The sequence below is a fragment of the Lepisosteus platostomus genome, chromosome 26, assembly GCF_059453375.1.
Source record: "Lepisosteus platostomus isolate fLepPlt1 chromosome 26, fLepPlt1.hap1, whole genome shotgun sequence".
Lineage (NCBI taxonomy): Eukaryota > Metazoa > Chordata > Actinopteri > Semionotiformes > Lepisosteidae > Lepisosteus > Lepisosteus platostomus.
The window spans coordinates 10,865,069-10,886,778 of NC_142636.1; the positions used below are offsets into that span (position 1 = coordinate 10,865,069).

The 21,710-nt window shown below is 61.5% G+C and overlaps 2 protein-coding genes across 7 annotated transcripts; both read right to left on the bottom strand.

Annotated features, from left to right (window-relative positions):
• Positions 1–501: 501 nt before the first annotated feature.
• Positions 502–3,296, bottom strand: LOC148640098 (complexin-3-like). Its single transcript, XM_088621448.1, has 3 exons — positions 2,929–3,296; positions 1,737–1,824; positions 502–1,629 (listed from the first exon to the last, which is right to left on the bottom strand). Exons 1-3 carry the CDS (start codon positions 3,093–3,095, stop codon positions 1,432–1,434), a joined length of 453 nt encoding a protein of 150 aa, XP_088477574.1. The 5' UTR covers positions 3,096–3,296; the 3' UTR covers positions 502–1,431.
• A 2,693-nt stretch (positions 3,297–5,989) lies between these two features.
• LOC148640099 (dual specificity protein kinase CLK2-like) lies at positions 5,990–21,564 on the bottom strand. 6 transcript variants are annotated; one of them, XM_088621437.1, is made up of 13 exons: positions 21,410–21,564; positions 18,920–19,092; positions 18,333–18,579; positions 14,124–14,223; positions 13,132–13,198; positions 12,246–12,362; positions 11,747–11,913; positions 11,266–11,360; positions 9,586–9,715; positions 9,399–9,481; positions 8,472–8,551; positions 8,276–8,366; positions 5,990–8,173 (listed from the first exon to the last, which is right to left on the bottom strand). In XM_088621437.1, exons 2-13 carry the CDS (start codon positions 19,090–19,092, stop codon positions 7,967–7,969), a joined length of 1,557 nt encoding a protein of 518 aa, XP_088477563.1. In that variant the 5' UTR covers positions 21,410–21,564; the 3' UTR covers positions 5,990–7,966. The 6 variants fall into 6 exon arrangements, with proteins under 6 accessions (XP_088477563.1, XP_088477564.1, XP_088477561.1 ...); XM_088621438.1 differs by having other exon boundaries at positions 8,276–8,362; positions 8,468–8,551; XM_088621435.1 differs by having other exon boundaries at positions 8,472–8,596.
• Positions 21,565–21,710: the final 146 nt, after the last annotated feature.

A 21,710-nucleotide genomic window follows, 5' to 3' on the forward strand; every position in this document is an offset into this window, starting at 1 on the left:
CCTCCTTCCCTCCCCTCTCCCAGCTGTTCCCAAGCTCAGCTGCCACCCTGCACTGCTGGGGTCAGAGGTCAGGGTTAGAACAACACTGCCGCGGGGAGCAGTGACATGGGAAGCACAGACACGCCATTTCTCATCATCTCCTGAAGATCAGAGAGCCAGGGACACACTGGACTCTCTCTCCTGAAGATCAGAGAGCCCAGGGACACACTGGACACTCTCCTGAAGATCAGAGAGCCCAGGGACACACTGGACACTCTCTCCCGAAGATCAGAAAACCTGGGGACTGGGACACACTGGACACTCTCTCCCGAAGATCAGAGAGCCCAGGGACTGGGACACACTGGCATTCTCTCCCGAAGATCAGAAAACCTGGGGACTGGGACACACTGGACACTCTCTCCCGAAGATCAGAGAGCCCAGGGACTGGGACAGACTAGTCTGCAGGTCATACTCATCAGGAAAAAGGAGGCAACAGACACAGAAACAGTTTGTCCACTCCAATTTGCTTCTGACACCTTGTTTATTGTAATTATTTTTTCCACAGTCTGGACAGCAGCGGGCACAGCGCAGACGGACTCTCACCTCTGTTCTCCCTGTCCAAGGTAGAGCGTGAGGGTCTCGGACCACAGCAGGGGACGGGGGGGAAGACCGTCTGTGCTTCAGAGATGAAGACCAGGAGGTGCAGCCATGCTGCTCTCATTAAATACAGTCCTGAGATCAGCCATCAATAATCGACACCTGAATCTCAGCACTCTCACAGTGCAGAGTAACAAGATGGCAGAGTATCTTTTTAACATTGGCCATTTACAGAGGTACAAGAACATAATGCAACTGGCTTTAGTGTACAAGACAAAAACAATACCAAGAACCAAAAAAAAAATATTGCACAATGATGTGTCCTAAGAGCAGCACCATGAGCTGAATGATGTCCTACGTAAGAGAGAACTTGCTGCCATGGGTGAAGGTGCCCTGTCAGCGATTAATGATGCCTGTCCTGTGTGAGTTGGGGAGGGGTCAGAGTGTTGATAGAGCCCTACTGAAGTACCAGGCTGTATCTCTCCCTCTGTCTCTCAGGGTTGTGGGAGAGCCTGCAGGAGACACCGGTGGGCACAGTGGTGTTCTACTGTTCTGTGTGCATCACTGATGTACAGGGATCTTCTGAGTTCAACAGCAAGAAATGAAGTAAGAAAGATAAAATGAAGAGAAAGAATAGTGCAACTTTATCTTTGTGTTCAGTGTTTCAGGGTGCTGGCAGTGTGCAGTGTTCAGTGTGATCAGGGCGTACAGACCGTGTTTACTTCATCCCTGTGTGTCAGGGTGCTCGCAGTGTGCGGTGTTCAGTCTGTCAGAGTGCTCGCAGTGTGCGGTGTTCAGTCTGGCAGTGTGCGGTGTTCAGTGGGATCAGTGTGCACAGATGGTGCTGTGTGCTGTTCACATGAGGGTGCACTGCTCGGTGGCTCTCTGCATGCTGCTTTGGAAACCACCCAGACTGAGCCCCCGGAAGGTGCCAAGAAGATTAAAGCCCCTGTCCTGAGGGGGGGGCACCTCGGACCGTACCATCGCTGCCAGCTCCCGGGGGAGCACCACCTTCCCCCTCGCCATATTCAGGTGATTGTCATCCTTTGCGTTCTGAGAGAGAGATGGAGGGAAGGAGGGAGGGAGAGAGGCTTGTTAGCCATGATCTGGACTCCACTGCAGCCTGGGATACAGACTCAGACACACAGCTGACCTCTGACCTGTGCCAGCTGGTATTTCTGTCGGAAGTGGGATCTCATGGCAGCTCTCTGTGCGTTCTTCTGGGCACTCCGCTCCTCTCTCTTCCTCCTGTGTGAGCACACACACAGACCTCAGCTTTACACCGCCTGTGATCTCACACTCACACACACCTCAGCTTTACACCGCCTGTGATCTCACACTCACACACACCTCAGCTTTACACCGCCTGTGATCTCACACTCACACACACCTCAGCTTTACACCGCCTGTGATCTCACACTCACACACACCTCAGCTTTACACCGCCTGTGATCTCACACTCACACACACACACACCTCAGCTTTACACCGCCTGTGATCTCACACTCACACACACACAAACCTCAGCTTTACACCGCCTGTGATCTCACACTCACACACACCCCTCAGCTTTACACCGCCTGTGATCTCTCACACACACACACCTCAGCTTTACACCACCTGTGATCTCACACTCACACTCAGCTCCACGGCGCCTGTGATCTCACACACACACACTCAGCTCCACACCGCCTGTGATCTCACACACACACACTCAGCTCCACACCGCCTGTGATCTCACACACACACACACACTCAGCTCCATGGCGCCTGTGATCTCACACACACACACACACTCAGCTCCATGGCGCCTGTGATCTCACACACACACACACTCAGCTCCACACCGCCTGTGATCTCACACACACACACTCAGCTCCACACCGCCTGTGATCTCACACACACACACACACACACACACACACACACACACACACAGCTCCAGGGGGCCTGTGATCTCACACACACACAGACACAGACACAGACACAGACACAGACACAGACACAGACACAGACACAGACAGCTGCACACTGAGACACAGATACACACTGAGGTTCAGCTGCACACACAGATACACACTGAGACACAGAACATGGGTACAGCATCACACACAGATACACACTGACACAGATACACACTGAGGTACAGCGTCCTACACAGATACACACTGACACAGATACACACTGAGGTACAGCGTCACACACAGATACATACCGAGACGCGGAGACACACTAGGGTACAGCGTCACACACAGATACACACTGAGACAGTCCACATACACACCGACACCTTGCTATATAACAGTGCGATGTCAGGACTGACGCTCTGCTCACACGGTGCACAGGCCTCACCTCTCCTGCTCCAGGTCCCTCTGGTACCTCTGCAGCTCTGCAGCAGTCATGCGAGGCCTGTGGGGGGCGCTGTTGCGCCGCGCCTTGGGATCCCTCTGCTCCAGCGGCACGCAGCAGATCAGCTGCCTGATGGGGGCGCCCAGGGCGGACTTCACCACGGACCCCATCTGCCTGCCTGTCCGCGGGACAGTGCCCACCGCGGTCCGGAGCGGGAGAAGCCGGAGCAGGCGAGAGGGCGGGGGTCTGTGCAGCGCTGGAAGTGTGACGATGGGGTTACCGCTCCGGATGTTCCTGCTGCTCTCCTCCTGCGACCACACGAGCCGGCTGTCTCTCTGCGTCTCCGAGCGGATCGCCGGAGGCACAGGACCACACGAGCCGCCGCCGCCCGCCCACACACACACACACGGCCGGGGATTAGAGCAGCAAAGACAATCCTATTAGCTCCCAGCACAGTCGCACGTGCGCACGGCGGGACAGCGGGACAGCGGGACAGCGGGCAGGGGAAGGGCACAGGGTCCGAGCAGAAGAGGGAGGAGAGAGGGAGACAGGTGAGACCAGAGACACAGGAGAGAAAAAGACAGCAGAGAGACAGGTGAGGGAGACAGGAGACTGGAGAGACAGGAGAGAGACAGGTGAGACCAGAGACACAGGAGAGAAAAAGACAGGAGAGAGACAGGTGAGACCAGAGACACAGGAGAGAAAAAGACAGCAGAGAGACAGGTGAGGGAGACAGGAGACTGGAGAGACAAGAGAGAGACAGGTGAGACCAGAGACACAGGAGAGAAAAAGACAGGAGAGAGACAGGTGAGACCAGAGACACAGGAGAGAAAAAGACAGCAGAGAGACAGGTGAGGGAGACAGGAGACTGGAGAGACAAGAGAGAGACAGGTGAGACCAGAGACACAGGAGAGAAAAAGACAGGAGAGAGACAGGTGAGACCAGAGACACAGGAGAGAAAAAGACAGGAGAGAGACAGGTGAGACCAGAGACACAGGAGAGAAAAAGACAGGAGAGAGACAGGAGAGACAGGTGACTGGAGAGACAGGAGAGAGAGACAGGTGAGACCAGAGACACAGGAGAGAAAAAGACAGGAGAGAGACAGGTGAGACCAGAGACACAGGAGAGAAAAAGACAGGAGAGAGACAGGTGAGACAGGTGACTGGAGAGACAGGAGAGAGAGACAGGTGAGACCAGAGACACAGGAGAGAAAAAGACAGGAGAGAGACAGGTGAGACCAGAGACACAGGAGAGAAAAAGACAGGAGAGAGACAGGTGAGACAGGTGACTGGAGAGACAGGAGAGAGAGACAGGTGAGACCAGAGACACAGGAGAGAGACAGGTACACTACAAGAGGAAAAACAGGAGAGAGAGACAGGCGAGACAGGAGAGGAGGACGAAGAGTCCAGCAAACTGCCGATTCACGCCAGAAGGTCTGGCTGCAGTGTCCCGCGCCCCTGCACACAGGCCTCAGTGGGTGGGTGCTGTGCTTGTGGAGGGGGGGCCTGGGTCCGAGTGCCAGCTGTCGGGGGGCAGACGGACAGAGGCGGCCAGCAGGACTGAGACAGGAACCGGGCCCTCGCCCCCACCCCCCAGCAGTAATCCGGTTACTGACGGTCACTGCCCAGCTGTCTCGCATTAGGCTGAAGCAGTGTCCAGAGAGATTACTGCACCCACAGTAAACAGTAATCCCCAGTATAGTCAAAACCGTACTACAGTACAGCACCAGTACTGCACTGTGTTCAATGATCTGTCGCAGTTAAGTATAATACCAGTACTGTATTGTATTAAATACTGTACTGTGTTCAATGACATATTATAGTAAAGTAAATCACCAGTGTTGCACTGTATTTAATGATGTGCCATAGTAAAGCACACTGTACTGCACTGTATTTGATGATGGACTAGAAGCAGTCCTGTCTTGGTCCTGGAGTGCCCCTGTCCTGGCTGTTTATTTTAAATTCTAAAGCTCCCCCTCTCCTTGCCGTGCGAGGGCTCGACCCAGACGAGGTCAGCACGCGCGGGGAGGAGGGGGCAGGAACCACTCAAGGCCCCCCAGACGGCGGCTGTGGCCCTGTGCACTGACAGCAGAGGACACTCGGAAATGAATGGGAACGAGGGGGAGGGGGAGGGGGAGGCGCTCGTGCAGACCTGCCGTGTATTAAACTGGGCTGATGATCGCGGATGGGGCCACGATGGCACCCCGGGTTCGGCTGAAGCAGCCTGAGGCGCAGGGAGACGAGACACAGGCGAGAGACAGCCCAGACTGCTGGGAATTTTCTCCCAAACGTAGGGTACCTGCCATTTCTCCCGTGCTCAGCTCTGACTCACGGTCGCCCTGCCCAGGGGGATGCTGTCGGGCTCGCGCCAAGCACCATCAAGACCGAGAACAGTGGCAAAGCGGCCCGATTAAGCTCATTAAAGTCTTTAGGGCGAGAGCACACGTGGACTACGAGCACGCAGCGCCTGCCAGGGGCTCCAGCAGCTGGAGACAGAACCTGAGCCCCGACCCGGGCTTTCGCGCGTGAACGCCCCTCCGTCAGGAGCGCGCCGGGTTCGAGGAGCCGCCCGTCTGCGCGTGGTGCTCTCCGGTGCAGCGCTCGGGGTGGAGGGGTGGAGTCCCGGCTGCAGCAGTCACACCTCCGGAATCAACTGATTTTCCCCCACAACGCTCTTGTACCCTCAAAGGGCAGAGTGGTCCACAGACCTGCAGTCGGAGAGCTGCTTCCGTTTTCAAATGTGGCCGACGCTCTGGACCAGCGGGGGTGGGTCGCCCCAGCCCCCGGGCTTCCGGGGGGGTAAACCCATCTCCCTGCGTGTGCAGGGCCCCGCTCCAACCCCATAATCCGCCTCCGATCCCCCGGCGCGCTGCGCCCCCTTCGAGACGCAGCCCTGGGACCCTCAGGGGAACTAGCGGAATCGCGGGAGGACTGGGGTCCCCCCTCCCGGACCCCCAGTACAGCGGGCTCTCAGTCTCAGGAGGCGCGGAGGCAGACCGAAGGAGAGGACACCCCACCGGGCTCTCCGCTCCTGGGGGGCTCCACATGCACGGACGCTGCCAGGGTTCAGTATAAAGATCTTTTTATTATAAAACACTTGACATTTGGAATATTACATATGGCAAAAACACGGAGGGTGATTTTCAGCTTGTCCCCAGCCCTCTTGCCCCGACACACGCTCTCTCTCTCCAGCCCACGCCCGCCCGCCCGCCCCGCCCCTCCTCGAAGGAGCAGGAACAGCACCCCCCCCCCGCCTCTCGACCCGACGGGAGGTCTCCAGGGGTGGGGGGCAGGAGCGGAGAGGCTCAACGTGGGCGGGGGGGGGGAGAGCGGGTGAGCAGGGAGTGTTTCACATGAAAAAACAAAACCCCTGGGTTTCACCCGAGGGGATGAAAACAGAAAACTGAGGCCTGCACGGCCACTTCCTGCCCAGCGCCTAGAATATACAGCTATGAACACGGGCCCAGCACCGCCACAGGGCCCCTTATGTACACACTAGTTTACAGAAGCACAGCGGCCCGACCCCGGGGGGCTCCAGGCGGACTGGGGGGGTAACGGCAGGGGGAGACAGTAAAGCGCCGCTGGCTTCAATACTGTACAAGGAAAAGACGTGAGAGAACACCGAAATCTGTACATGCTACAGCACAACGCGGCCGTCTCCTCGGCGGGACGGGCCCGAGAGAGAGAGGAACCAAGTCACACCGACGAGGAACCAGCAGCGATGAGGAGGAAGAGGAGGAGGAGGAGGAGGAGGAAAGGGGGTCAAATCAGGGGGGCCGGACACCACTGCAAGTCCAGTCCGCCGGCGCTCCTGACGAATGGGGAATCGGGAGCTGGGGTCCCTCGGCAGGTCGCAGGTCTGTGCGAGACTGTAGGAGGTCCGAGTCGCTGTCAAAAACCGAGCCAGGCCAGTGACTTCACCCCCCAGGAAACCCGACAATCCTGTGGCCCCAGATCCGGCTTCTCCAGCATCCACCGCCTCCGGGTTTTCTTTCTAGCGGAGCTCTCAACCGAACCCTGGAGGTGAGCCCCGCGGGGGAACCCCGAGAATCCCGAGGGCGATAGAACTCTTCCGCCACCTTCAGACGCTGACAAAAAAAACAAAAAAACACTCCCGGTTTGTTTAGAAACGTCCAGCCACAGACATGACGGGCTGACGGGCAGCTCGGGCAGGAGAGGTGTGAGTGGGGTCGCCCCCCTGGGCTCCGGTCCGCGCGTCTTGACGGATGAGAACAGCCCCAAATCTTTAACAACCTCCTCCCGCCTCAGACACCCCAGCCTGGCAGCCGGTGGTCTCTTCTCCGTGAGCCAGGCTCCTCACCCCTGGAGTGTGACGTACAGGATACTACCCCCTCCTCTCCCGGGGGGGGAAGACAAAAAAAAGCCTCAAGTCTCTCGTCTGCGACTGGAGAAGAGGCAGCAGCCTGGAAGCTGGCGGCTCGTCAGTTTTGAGCACGATCCTGCGGTCAGGAAGACAACCGGGCAGCCTCCCCGCCCTCGCCATCGGGCCGGCGGTGCCTCGTGACCAGCACAGCTGGAAAACACACTCCCCCAGCCCTGCCCACGCCCCGGCACGGGCACAAGCGCACAGAGAGGGGCTACGCTGGCTCTGGTGCCACCCAAGTCAAGTCAAAGCCCCCCCGTGAAAGTCCGAATACCGCCGTCACCTCGGGAAGCACGGGGCGACACTGAGGAATGAGGGGGTGTGTCCCATGTCCCGTGGATCCGGCAGTCTGCACCGGGGTGGTCCGTGAACCGCGAGAACAGGGCCTTCGGGGCGAGGGAGACGGGCAGGGATCGGGGCCAGCGTCCCCCGCAAGACCCCGGTCAGTTCAAGAGCCCCTCCTCTCCCCCCCCCCCACCACGCCAGGACCGACGCTGCACCCAGCTGGCTGGCAGGGACCGGCCCCCGGCCCGGTCGATCCGGTTTCGAGTCTCTCTGTCCCCTCGGGACGCCAGGGGGCTGGCTGTGGTTCTCCTCAGTCCCGGCGGCGTCTCCGCCCCGCCCCGCCCGCGCGCCCGCCCCACGCGGGGGCCTGCAGTCACCGGCTGATGTCGCGGTTGCCCTCCCAGGCCTTGCCGGCCGCGCAGTCCCCCGGGGCCTCGCCGGCGCCCCCCCGCAGCGGCGAGAAGAAGGGGTGTCGCAGGGACTCGGCCAGCGTGAGGCGCTTGTTCGGCTCGTACTCCAGCATGCTCCCCACCAGGTCGAACAGCAGGTGGTGCTCCTCCGCCTCGGACAGCATGTACCTCTGCAACAGACAGGAGGGAAGGGCAGGGGGGGTCAGCGCGGGGGGGGGCCAGCGGGCGAGCAGGCGGGGGCACGCGGACGCGGGGGCGACTAGGGCCCTCACCCTCAGCGGCTTGCAGTTCTCCCGGACGTAGCGCCCGGCGGAGGAGCTGTCGTCCCAGTCCAGCCGGCCGTGATAGAAATACTTCTGCTTCCTGGAGAGGGCAGGCAGCACAGTCAGGCGCTGGGACCGGGGTATCCCCACCGCCGTCGAGACGGGGGACCCCTGGTCCCGGGACGGTCGGCGGAGCGGGACTTGCCTGGTTTTGCGGATCATCCTGGAAGGGATTGGTCCCAGTATCCTCTCCATCATGGCCAGGTGCTCCCTGTTGTCGTGCGTCTGTGAGGAGGCAGGAGAAGGGGGTGTCTGTGTGTGTCCTGACCACTCTCGCACAATGACAAAATTAACAGTAAGCACAAAAGCCACTTCTCCCTCCCTCCCAGGGGTGAAGAGCAGAAAGGCTCCCCATCTGAGCAGAACACACACATTTCCAACAGCCCCAGAATCTCTGCACAGGCCCCTCACGTCTCCCTTTAATAGAGCAACCGTGGTCACGTGCGTCGCCTCCTTAACCTTCGACCCCCTGCTGACACAAGCACAGGCCATCGCCACAGCACGGCCGACAGCTCCAGAACTTTTTTACAAGACGACAGTCTCTTCCTCAGCCCCCCCCCCCTGTCAGACCCAAGGTTCCTGCGATCAAGGACTTCAGTGTCAGGGTCCTCGCACACGTGACACAGGCAGGAGCCCCCTCCCGCCCCCGCTGCTGTAATTCCAGCACTAAGGTCGCCAGCCACCTAAAATAACAGCCCTCTCTGGCCGCCCCGGGCCTCTCCCCCCTGTGCTCTCTGCCCGCCCCGGGCCTCTCTCCCCTGTGCCTCTCTGCCCGCCCTGGGCCTCTCCTCCCTGTGCCTCTCCCCCCTGGGCCTCTCTGCCCGCCCTGGGCCTCTCTGCCCGCCCTGGGCCTCTCTGCCCGCCCTGGGCCTCTCCCCCCTGTGCTCTCTGCCCGCCAGGGCCTCTCCCCCCTGTGCCTCTCTGCCTCCAGCTGGCCTCTCTCCTGGAAGCCTCTGCCTCCGTCACCTACAGATGGGAATTCTTGTGCACATCGCTGGTACTTTGTGCTGCATGACCTCCCTTCATGCTTGCCTCCCCCTGATCCCACACCCAGTGGTGGGGCCCGGCCTACCTGGAACAAGGTGAAGCCCAGGTAGTACTCGAACAGGATGCAGCCGATGCTCCACACGTCGCAGGGTTGGCTCCAGCCCAGCTCTGCTTGACAGACACAGACAGACGAGAGTCTAACTCTGGAGAAGAAACCCTCTCGGGTCTGCTTTACCAGCGCGCGCACCGGGGACAGGGGGCGCCCCACTCACCCAGTATGACCTCGGGGGCGCGGTAGTGCCGCGTGGAGACGATGGTGCTGTGATGCTCGTGGTCGAAGGTGGCGCTGCCGAAGTCCACCACGCGCACCGCTGTGCTCTTCACCGTGCGCTCGTCACGCTTCTGCGGGACACGGAGACAGCGCAGTCACCCGGGAGCCCAGGCCACACGCCCCACTCCCACTCCCACTGCCCCGGGAGCCCAGGCCACATGCCCCACTCCCCACTCCCACTACCCCAGGAGCCCAGGCCACACGCCCCACTCCCACTGCCCCAGGAGCCCAGGCCACACGCCCCACTCCCACTGCCCCGGGAGCCCAGGCCACACGCCCCACTCCCACTGCCCCGGGAGCCCAGGCCACACGCCCCACTCCCACTGCCCCGGGAGCCCAGGCCACACGCCCCACTCCCACTCCCACTACCCCAGGAGCCCAGGCCACATGCCCCACTCCCACTGCCCCGGGAGCCCAGGCCACACGCCCCACTCCCACTCCCACTACCCCAGGAGCCCAGGCCACACGCCCCACTCCCACTCCCACTACCCCAGGAGCCCAGGCCACACGCCCCACTCCCACTCCCACTACCCCAGGAGCCCAGGCCACACGCCCCACTCCCACTACCCCGGGAGCCCAGGCCACACGCCCCACTCCCACTGCCCCGGGAGCCCAGGCCACACGCCCCACTCCCACTCCCACTACCCCAGGAGCCCAGGCCACATGCCCCACTCCCACTGCCCCGGGAGCCCAGGCCACACGCCCCACTCCCACTCCCACTACCCCAGGAGCCCAGGCCACATGCCCCACTCCCACTGCCCCGGGAGCCCAGGCCACACGCCCCACTCCCACTCCCACAGGAGCCCAGGCCACACGCCCCACTCCCACTCCCACTGCCCCAGGAGCCCAGGCCACACGCCCCACTCCCACTCCCACTGCCCCAGGAGCCCAGGCCACACGCCCCACTCCCACTGCCCCAGGAGCCCAGGCCACACGCCCCACTCCCACTGCCCCGGGAGCCCAGGCCACACGCCCCACTCCCACTCCCACTACCCCAGGAGCCCAGGCCGACACGCCCCACTCCCACTGCCCCGGGAGCCCAGGCCACACGCCCCACTCCCACTCCCACTGCCCCAGGAGCCCAGGCCACACGCCCCACTCCCACTCCCACTACCCCAGGAGCCCAGGCCGACACGCCCCACTCCCACTGCCCCGGGAGCCCAGGCCACACGCCCCACTCCCACTCCCACTGCCCCAGGAGCCCAGGCCACACGCCCCACTCCCACTCCCACTGCCCCAGGAGCCCAGGCCACACGCCCCACTCCCACTACCCCGGGAGCCCAGGCCACACGCCCCACTCCCACTGCCCCGGGAGCCCAGGCCACACGCCCCACTCCCACTCCCACTACCCCAGGAGCCCAGGCCGACACGCCCCACTCCCACTGCCCCGGGAGCCCAGGCCACACGCCCCACTCCCACTCCCACTGCCCCAGGAGCCCAGGCCACACGCCCCAGGCCAGGGGAGGAGGTTCCTGGAGCAGCTGCCTGTTCCTGCTCGGATTCCCAGCCCCTTGCTCTGGATCTCCTCCGGAGCTGGGCTCAGGACCTCAGGACAGGAAGGACCCTCTCTGAGCCGTCACACCCCGCCCCCCATCCTCGCAGCAGGCGGCCCCCCTCTCACCTTCTCCACGTTGTACGTCATGGTGAAGTCGGAGTTGACAAAGAGGATGTTCTCCGGTTTCAGGTCTGTGTGCGTCAGCTTGTTGTCATGCAGAACTGCAAGACAGACGGACAGCCGATCAGCCGGACTGCCGGACAGGGCGAACCAAACACAGGGGAAAGGCCACTGCAGCTGGACAGGGACAGGGACAGCGCAGCGCTGCCCCCTAGTGACGACTGACTGACCAGCAAGGAAGGTGCCCAGTACCAAGAGAACGAGTGCACACTGGTCTGAGGGCTGCGTGGTACCGGGACACCGCAGGACAGCCGCCAGACCCTCCTGCACTGCAGCGTGGGTACGAGAGACATGGAGAGAGGAGGGGGGGGGCTGTTCTCTCTCCAGCATCACCAGCCCTTCACGTACGGAGCCATGAAGCTGGAACGGCCTCACAGGGAACACGGTCTGCCAGCCTGACGTCGGGGGGCCCGGCGGGGGTACTCACACTTGACGGCCTGGCAGATCTGGTAGGCCATGTGGCGGACCTGCGTGATGGAGTAGGGCAGGTAGTTGTTCTCCTTCAGGAAGTCGAAGGTGCTGAGCGCCAGCAGCTCGAAGGAGATGCACATGTGCCCGTGGTAGTCGAACCAGTCGTACATCTGGACACACAGGCTTGGGGGAGAGGGGTGCAGGAGTTAGTGAGCATTTGAACTGCCCTCTCCACCCACCAGCACTCCCTCTGTCACTGGGCCCACCCTCACAACTGCCCCTTTCAGGCGATCATCTCTTATTGCTCCTACCCTCACAACTGCCCACAACCAATCTTTTACAGTGCCAACTCACAACTGCCCTGCTTTCAGCCTAACTGCCTCATTCCAACTCTCACTGCACCCAGCCTCACAACTGCCCCTCTGTCAGTCTAAATGCCCCCCACCCCACCCTGTACTAGGCCTCCCTATCGCTGCACCCCCCACCCCCCTCTTGAGTAACGACCCCTCTCTTACTGCTTGTTGTCAGGGTCCTTCTCGTTAATCCTCTCCAGCACGTTGATCTCCAGCCTGGCTGCCTCCTTGTACTTCTCCACATTCTTGATGATCTTCAAGGCCACGCGCGCACCGCCCCTGAAGCCAAAACACACGCACACACACGTCACACCCCACCTCGCGCCTCCTGCTCGTCACACTGAGGCACACTGGTCCACGTGAGGCCGGGGTGGGAGATCGGACCAAGCGTATGAGACGCGGGGAAGGCAGTTGAGAGCTTGACACTGCTTTCCAGTTCCAAGAACAGACTGTCCTGCTGTCCCGAGTTGAGTGGTTCTGCTGCTCTGCAGTTTGAATTAAGCTTCCTCTGTACTGTTTGAGGTGCACTGCACGGCAGCTTGATCCACTCCAGGTTCTGCTTCCAGCTGCAGGGCCCCTGTCTTGCTCCTGCCAACACCAGGTCCCATGTATCTCGGGCTCTCCCACTGAGTCTGACCGGATCCTCACGTTCCGAGCAGATCCCACGGACACCGCTACAGAGGGTCGGGGCCTCTCTGGTCTTGAACAGAGAAGACGGCGAAGGGAGTGGACTCGGAGGACTTCACCGGAATCAGCCGCGGAACATGAACTAGGCGGCACGGACAAGCGAACGCTGCGGACAAGCGCATTTAAAACCTGAGCTGGGGGGTAATTCTCTACACAGAGTGCTGTGGGGGTCCGGAAGGAGCCACGATACCCCGGTTCCTTTCAAGAAACAGCTGGCTGAGATCCTGGATCAATTAACTACAAGGGGCTGAACGGACAGGCCCGATCTCTCTCGTGCAGAAACGCTCTGCTGCTCTCGCGTGAGGTTTCAGGCCTCGGCCCGCTGCGCCCCCCCGCGGTCCCCCGGGGCGCTTCTGGTTACCTGCGATGGTCGATGCACTGCACCACCCTGCCGAAGGTGCCCTCTCCGAGCGTGTTCACGATCTCGTCTGTCGGGGAAGAGGAGGGGGGGAGGAGGAAGACAAGGGGGCCGGGCGTTAGAGAAACGAGCGAGGAGCAGGCCAGGCACTCAGACCTACTGACAGAGGAGGAGCAGACCACTGAATTAGCACCTAAAGGACGAAAACGCACAGAAACCGCTCACAGTGACGAGAGAGAGTTCTGCCGGCCGCGGCCAGGGCGTGCCTGTCTGGGGCAGCTACAGCTCGGCGCGGGGTGGAAGTCTAGGAGGCTGGCTCTTCCACCCGCCCCCAGAGGCTAGAGCTTTACTCCTCTCGTGCGGTGGATGTGGGGGAGGGGGGGGGCGCACCGCCCCGCCTGCACAGCGGGGGAAGTCGAGAGCTAAGGGCGGAGTGGGGGGCGGGTGGAGTGGGGGGATTTTGGGAGGGCTCTTCCAATTGCAATTTCCCTTTCCGTTCGAACCCGCAGACCAGGAGAAAGCAAACCGACCTGAGTAAGTCAGCAAGGAAGGAAGGGGGGGGGGGGAGGAGGGAACACAAAGGGAAGCAACCTTTTTTTCCCCATATGGAAGCTTCCGCTAATTAGATTAATTAACAAAAAAAAAACAGTGAACACAGAAACACCATCGACGGAACTCAAGCTTGGGGGCCCTGCCCTTCGCTAAGAGGTACCAGAATCGAGAAAACTGGGTTCACCGGTTTTAAAAAGCACTCACGGCAACATCCTGGGCCCTTCCAGGACGTAAATACTCTTGTCTCTGGGGGGGGGGAGGGGGGGCAGGGTATCAGTGGGGGGTCTTACTCCTGCAGTAACATTAATGGCATCTGCGCCTACTTACAGACTTGTAAAATGTCACAAAAAAAAAAATACAACCCAAAGAGACTCATACAACTGCGCATATATCAAAAGCTAAGAGAGGCACTAAATGGATAATGTTACGATATGGCCGTGTACATCGTTCTTGCAGGACGTCGCCGGATCGATACATCAGATGCCCTTCCTCATCGTCTCTGATGCTCTGGGCTCTTGTCCGGCTGTTACTCTGTCCACTTCTCTGCTCCGCGGGTTCGACCCCAATCGCGGCGCGAAACGGGGGCACCGGCGGATTGTCGAAGGCAGGCGCAGCCGGGCGGCGGAGGTGGGCGGTGGCGGTTGTAGGTGTTGTAGGCAGATTGGGCCAGTCATGATTTCCCCAAGAGCCAATTCATTTGACGGCACATAGGAATATATAACGATAGGGATATTGCAAGGGAACATGTCAAAGATCACATTTCTCTTTCTCATCTCCTCCTGTCCTGCTGTCTCTCTTGTCTAGCGTCCTCTCCCAAAATACAGGTACATATAAAAAGACACAGAAAAGGCTACTGAGCTCAATCGTTAGGAGGTCAAAAACAAAAAAAAAACACAGAGCAAAGAGGATTTCAGAAAATAAAAAAAAATCAGGCTTAAGCAAATGAGGACCCAAAAAAAACCCAAAAGCAACAGAAGAGAAACCGGAGACCAGGTTTCTCCTGTTGCCAGCGGCCCCCTCCCTTGGCGGGGGGACAGGCCCGGCCCCCGGGCCCCGGAGGGGACAGCAGCAGGGTGAGGCCGTGGACGCGTGGTCCTGGCTGGACCAGGCCAGGGGCATGGGGGTTACATCAGGCACGCGGCTCCCTCCCTCTTTCACTCACTCTCTCGCACACACAGCTGGGGAGCCCGCTCGCGCGTTTGTGGGTGCGTTCGGCCAGGCCCGTGGACGCGGGGGTGTGGCGAGCGCTGCCTCTTCACCAGCAGGCCCCTTCCCTAACAGAGCTGTGCTTTGACACAGACTCTTCGCCCCGGCGCCCGCGGTCCCTCACAGGGGCCCCCAGGGCCCCAGACTGAGGGCTGTGAACTCTCACTCACGGCAGCCCCAGCTCACGAACGCACCCACAAACGGGCTTCCTGTGAAAATGAAGACTGTGGTTAATTTATCACAGCAAAACCTGTCTGGCCTCGCTGCTTTCCCGCGGATGGGGGTAAATAAAGCTCAGCCCGGAAGTGCCGACGACAACCCACTGTTAAAATAGTAACTCGCAGCCTTTGAAAACCGACTGGACCAGATCCAGCTCCTGTCTCTCACTCAGGGACAAACCTCTCCAGGTCCCTGTCCCAGCTCTTGTCTCTCTCTCACTCACTCTGGGACAACCCTCTCCAGGTCCCTGTCCCAGCTCCTGTCTCTCTCTCTCTCTCACTCACTCTGGGACAAACCTCTCCAGGTCCCTGTCCCAGCTCCTGTCTCTCTCTCACTCTCACTCACTCTGGGACAACCCTCTCCAGGTCCCTGTCCCAGCTCCTGTCTCTCTCTCTCTCTCTCACTCACTCTGGGACAAACCTCTCCAGGTCCCTGTCCCAGCTCCTGTCTCTCTCTCTCACTCACTCTGGGACAAACCTCTCCAGGTCCCTGTCCCAGCTCCTGTCTCTCTCACTCACTCTGGGACAAACCTCTCCAGGTCCCTGTCCCAGCTCCTGTCTCTCTCACTCACTCTGGGACAAACCTCTCCAGGTCCCTGTCCCAGCTCCTGTCTCTCTCTCACTCTGGGACAAACCTCTCCAGGTCCCTGTCCCAGCTCCTGTCTCTCTCTCACTCTGGGACAAATCTCTCCAGGTCCCTGTCCCACCCCCTGTCTCACTCTGGGACAACCCTCTCCAGGTCCCTGTCCCAGCCCCTGTCTCTCTCTGGGAGAGACCTCTCCAGCTCCTGGAGTGAAGGGGCAGGGAGCCTGGCTCTGTGACCTGCGAAGCCCCCTGGGAAGAAGACACCGGGCAGGAGTATCCCGTTCCCTGCGGCCCTGTTTACTCCCTCCCCTCGCGCTCCAAGCGTTCTGCCACCTGGCCTTCCCAGTGCTCCACTCTGCGCCGGCTCCGTGTGCGTGTGGCCAGGGCGACTCCTGCTGACCACCGACCACGCGCCGCACGAGGAGGAGGAGGAGGAGCCCCGGCGGGCAGGACGGCTCCAGGGGACCCCCCCGGCCAGGAGCCGCTGACTGGGCCGCGACGCCCAGCCCGTGCATCCGAAGCGGTGAACCGAAGCGCGGTGCTCGCCCTGGGAATGCTGGGAAGGAGGCGGACGCACCCCCCCCCCAGCCTCCCAGGCAGCTGCCCGGCGACGAGCGACGAGAGCTGCTGCCGGCGCGGCGAGCCGACCGCTGACCGCGTGCGATATTTATATCGGCTCCGCCGGGGGCTGGCGTGCCAACCCCAGGGTTGAGCCTCCAGCCCCCCGCCCCCCAACAATTGAACAATCCGCGTCTGCCGTACGGATCAGCACCGCCACTCGGGGCGCCGGGCCCGAGACGGGCACAGTGGAGGGACACCCCCCTTGGTTCGGACTTCACCTCCAGCTGGGCAACACCGGCGCGCGGTCCCAATCCCGCATTCCCAACGGGCAGGGCGGGGAGAGGGCAGGTCGCCGCGACGACGAGCGCTACAGCAGTACCCGCTTCCCTGTAGCGAACGGCAGCGCCACGCGCACGGACCCCCGGGAGAGACCACCCCGTGCCCTTTTCGGAACCCGGCGGACTCGACCCTGCAGTCGTCGCCTAACGAGCCGGACCAGAACCGGGCAACTAAACGCCCCCCCCTCCCTGCCACCCGCGGCCGAGACGGGCCCGGTACTCACAGCGACGCACAGGCAGAGGCAGCGGAGGCAGCTCTTGTACAGAGTGGCCTGCTCGGGTTTCCCCATGGCTCCGCGCGGCAGCACCAGAGAGACGGAGAAGAGAGGCGACACGAGACGAGACGAAGGCAGGGGGAGCAGGATGGGCTCGCGCTGCCCTCCGAGAGCGTCCCCGGAGCGCGGAGCCCGGAGCCCGGGGGAGAGAGCGCACACACCGGGCAGGGAGGCGGAGGAGAAGCCGAGACACACAGGCAGGCACAGCGAGGGGAAGAAGAGAGGACTCAGCGGGCGCTGGTAGGAGGGGGGGTAAAAACGCTGAGCAGAGCCTAAATCGGGCTCTGCGTCCGCCGGGAAGCACCGCAGGATGACTAGAGACTTGGGAACGCTGGGATGAGGATAGGGTTTCTCCTCCTCCTCCGCCTCCCTCTATTCCTGGCCTCCGAGTTAACGCTTAAAGAGTCTCGCCCTCCGCAGGCGGGAATCCGCCCCCCTGCTCTCTGGGACTCCCCGTGAGTGAGACCGAACCAGCGGGGCCGGGCTGGGTTTCCAGCTGGTTAAACCCGCTGCCCGACCCGTCCTGGCGCCGGAGCGGTCCGGTTCCAGCCCAGGGAGCCGGGCGCTCCAGACGCCCCCAGAGAAGCCCGATTCCCCGGCACGACTCCGGCACCCTGGGAACACGGCCCTGGAGGGCACCCTGGGGAGAGCACAGGCCGCGCCGCAAGGCATCTCGCCGGGGCAGAGGAACCCGGTGCCAGCCGGCCCGGTCCTCTCCAGGTTTTACCTCCAGACGGACGTCAAGCCCGCTGGCGAGTACAGCCGCGCGAGGGGACAGGCGGACCTACGGGCTGACTGAACGCCGGGGCCGATGCGAAGGCTGTGCCCCCGGGGGTGCGTGTTCGGGGTTCTCCCTACACGGCAAAGTACTGGACTTCCCACCTCACGGGCCTACGTCCACGCAGCGCCCCCCTCTGGGGGAACCCCAGCGCCAGAGGCCTGCTCCCCGGAGCAGCCCCTACAGCCCAGACCGGTCGCCCAACAGGCAGGAGACGCAGCCTCAACGCGCCTCAACACCGACCGGCCGATCGGACTCCCCGCCGAAACGCGTCTCAACTAGAGGACCAAGCAGGACCGCAGCCCACCGAGGACCCTGAGGAGACCCCACCCTGGAGCAGACAGAAACCCCAGAGCGAGACTGGCAGCACACGGAACAGACTGCCATTACCCACGTGTATTTTTTAAAATAATGTTTTTACAGACGCCCAGAGAGCGAAAAGGTCCGCGCGGCAAGGAAGGACCTTCGCAAAACCTGCCCCGTCTCGCTACAGTGAGAGAGAGACAACATTCACGCCCCCGCCCCCACCCCAAAAAAACATCCACAGCAAAACAAAACAAACAAACAAAAGGTTTGCTACTTACCGAATCCAGGAGCTGCGAAAAGGAGCGTTAGTAGAGAAAGAGGGCAGGAGGCGCGCGAGGGAGGGAGGGAGGGGGGCAGGGGCGGGGGGGGCGGTGGGCACACTCACCGAAGACGATGGGCTAAAGGTTCGGGTTCTACGCCTCCTTCGTTTGTGCTTACGCCTGCTGCTTTTGCGGCTGGGGTAGCTGTCCTCGCGGTCGCGCCGGAACTCGTAGGAGCGCTGGTGCAGGGCGTAGTCGACGTCGTAGTAGCCCTCGGCGCCGCGGTCCCGCTCCCGGCTGAAGTCCAGCCGCCGGTATCCCTCGCAGTACCGCCGCTCGAACGCCCTGCGGTCCGCCGAACGGTTTTCGTAGCTGCCGGAGGGGGGGGCGAGGGGGTGTGAGCGTGAGAGCAGGAAGCGGACTGGGGGGTTATGGGGAGGGGGGGGCGGACGCGGTGTTAGGGGCCGGACTCGGGGGAGGGGGCGAACTGGCCCTCATGGACCCTTTGAGCGGAGGCGCCGGTCCCCAGTGCCCCAGAGGGGGGACAGTCACAGCGGGCAGGGGGAGGTAACGGACAAGCGCGCGGCACTGGCGCTGGACCCAGCCGAGCGGCGCTGGCCGGGGAGAGGCCAGGGCCCAGACCGGTACCAGCGGTGCCGAAGGACGGGGGCTCGCGGGTGCTCGCGCGGCCGAAGCCCGGCGCCGCCCTGACCTCCTGGAGCGCAGGTGGTAGCTGTCCTCGTGCCGCTGGGCCCGCCGGTCCCTCTCGCTGCTGCTGGACCGCGTGCGGCTGCGCCTGCGCCGGTGCTTGCGGTTCCGGTACCGGTCCTGGTAGCTGCATCGGCTGCCCCGCTCCGAGGAGTGGTACCGTCTCGAATGCGGCATCTGGAAGGACAGGACGGGGCGGGGGCGGGTGAGCCCGGTGGGACAGGTGTGTGTGCTGTGCGCTTGTGGGCCGGCGGCCTGTACCGAAAGGTGACCTGTACCGCTATTTTCACACAGAGAGAACCAGGACCACCACAACGACAGCACTACAGTAAAACGTTCACAGTAACTTGTAAAACCTCCAATTTACATCACAACATAGATCACATTTCCAGGTCCGCACATGTTCTGCGATTCAGAACGAGGCAACAAAACTACCGCTGACGTGTTGACATCGCAAACCAGCAGGCTCGTGAACACACCTCTTTTAATCCAGCAGAAATACCGCGCTCGACTTGTTTTTGCCGACAAATACTTCTCAGTCGTTAACTCTGCGCGCAGATCACAATGGAACGTATCTGCGGGGAAATGTCTGCTGCTCAACCTGTCATCACAGAGACTCGTGAGCAGGAAGGGCCGCATCTCGTCCGGCGGGGACGTTAGCGCAGAGCGAGACCCGCCGGCTGCCCTGGCGACAGGCGACAGGAGGAGCAGCTGTCACACTGCCCCAGGCAGCCCTCACACTTCGGGGAACCCAGGGCAGAAACTGGGGTGCGACTGATCCCAGAGGGGTTGATGGGCAGGATGATGGGGAGGTGGTGGATTATGGCTGGGGTGGGCACTGGATCTTCCCCCCCAGCAGGGCAGGAGCACCCCCCCTATGTCTGAGGGGGCCGGGTGGACTGTGGACAGAGGGACTGTGTGGTCACCTGGGGAGACAGTGTGTGGGGCAGGGGGGAGAAGTCAGATTCCGTTCTACAGTACTGCAGCAGTGTTCAGGGTAAGTGACAGCACCACAGTACTGCAGCAGTGTTCAGGGTCAGTGACAGCACTACAGTACTGCAGTGTGGCGTGGGTTCATCAGTGTTCAGGGTCAGTGACAGCACCACAGTACTGCAGCAGTGTGGTTCATCAGTGTTCAGGGTAAGTGACAGCACCACAGTACTGCAGCAGTGTGGTTCATCAGTGTTCAGGGTCAGTGACAGCACTACAGTACTGCAGCAGTGTGATGTGGGGTCATCAGTGTTCAGGGTCAGTGACAGCACTACAGTACTGCAGCAGTGTGGTGTGGGGTCATCGGTGTTCAGGGTCAGTGACAGCACTACAGTACTGCAGCAGTGTGGTTCATCAGTGTTCAGGGTCAGTGAGAGCACTACAGTACTGCAGCAGTGCGGTTCATCAGTGTTCAGGAACAGTGAGAGCACTACAGTACTGCAGCAGTGCGGTTCATCAGTGTTCAGGAACAGTGAGAGCACTACAGTACTGCAGTGTGGTGTGGGTTCATCAGTGTTCAGGAACAGTGAGAGCACTACAGTACTGCAGTGTGGTGTGGGTTCATCAGTGTTCAGGGTCAGTGACAGTATGGTACAGTAGCAGTGGAGACCCGTACCCTGCGCAGGGCAGGTAACACAGGGACAGGTACACGCACACGGCAGCTCTCAAAGTCACACGCTTCGCCTGCCTCCGTGGCGTCTCCCGCAGCGCAGGCGGCGTGTTTTTCAACCCGGAGGCCTAAACCCTCAGACAGCGACCCTGTTGTTCTCATGTCAAAACCTCCAAGCCCTACAGGAACAGGTGCCGTCAGGCGGCTCCCGGACACGGACACCCGCTACCATCAGTTTTCACAGCCCCGGGGTGGGGTGGGGGGATTCTCGGCTGTGGGTCAGACAGCAGCTCGTGTAATTAATATTTAAAAAGCCAACAGCTCAGCTCAGCACGGCGCCCACCATGTTGTCGCTGTGTCCCGCCCCCATCGACCCCGCACAGGCCGGCGAGCCCCGTCTCTTCAGCCCTCTTTACATGACTGTCGCCCCCAGAGCCGCTGCCTCCCCGCACCCACGGCCGAGTGAGCGAGCAGAGGCAACGGGGCCGCAGTAAGAGAGAGAAGGAGAGCGGGCCAGGGGGACCCAGCCGCAGACACACCGCCAGCCGTTGGGGCGGAGTTTCGAATTCGAATTGCGGGTTTTGAATTGCAACCGAACTCCGGCCCAGCTCGTGGCAGCTGCTCGGCGACGGGGCGCTCTTGTTGTTGTTGTTTTTTTCCCCTCTCCCCGAGTCCGCCATTTTACAGCCCGCCGCCGCCGCCGCTGCGCACCCCTGCTTCTCTCTCTCTCTCCCTCCCCCGCCGCCATCTTAGCTCGACACGCTGGCCCGCTCCACGGCCGCTCCGGCTGGGAAACACCCCGGCTTCCCGGGCACCCGGGGGCCGGCCCGGCGCCCCCTTACCGCCCCGAGCCCCGAACGCGCAAGAACAGCGATAATTGATTTCATGTTTTACCGTTTTCGCAGCGAGGCCCGTCCGCTTATCCCACAGGAAATCCGTCTTGGCGGCTCGCTCTCTCTCCCTCTCTCGCGCTCTGTGCTAGCAGCTGCAGCTGCCCGCGCGCTCTCGCTTTCCTTACCTGCGCGCTCCCGAGAGCGGGGGGGGGTAGCCGAGCGACGTCAGTAGCCAAGCGTGCTCGCCCCCGGACGGCTTATTAAATACCACTTTGACGAGAACTCCGAGCTACCTGTCACACCCACAGAGGGCTCAGCGTTAATACACCAAGGCTGTGTCAGTGTTGTCGGTACTGGTGGTA

Bases quoted from the DNA above. Each gene is read 5' to 3' on its own strand.
- LOC148640098 (XM_088621448.1), bottom strand. From the start codon at position 3,095: ATGGGGTCCGTGGTGAAGTCCGCCCTGGGCGCCCCCATCAGGCAGCTG. The intron at 1,825-2,928 runs GTGAGGCCTGTG...GTGCTCACACAG, and splicing joins AGGGACCTGGAGCAGGAGAG to GAGGAAGAGAGAGGAGCGGA. The intron at 1,630-1,736 runs GTCAGAGGTCAG...TCTCTCTCTCAG, and splicing joins AGAAATACCAGCTGGCACAG to AACGCAAAGGATGACAATCA.
- LOC148640099 (XM_088621435.1), bottom strand. From the start codon at position 19,092: ATGCCGCATTCGAGACGGTACCACTCCTCGGAGCGGGGCAGCCGATGC. The intron at 18,580-18,919 runs GTCAGGGCGGCG...CCCCTCCGGCAG, and splicing joins TACCACCTGCGCTCCAGGAG to CTACGAAAACCGTTCGGCGG. The intron at 8,367-8,471 runs GCAAGTCCCGCT...TGCCCTCTCCAG, and splicing joins AGGATGATCCGCAAAACCAG to GAAGCAGAAGTATTTCTATC.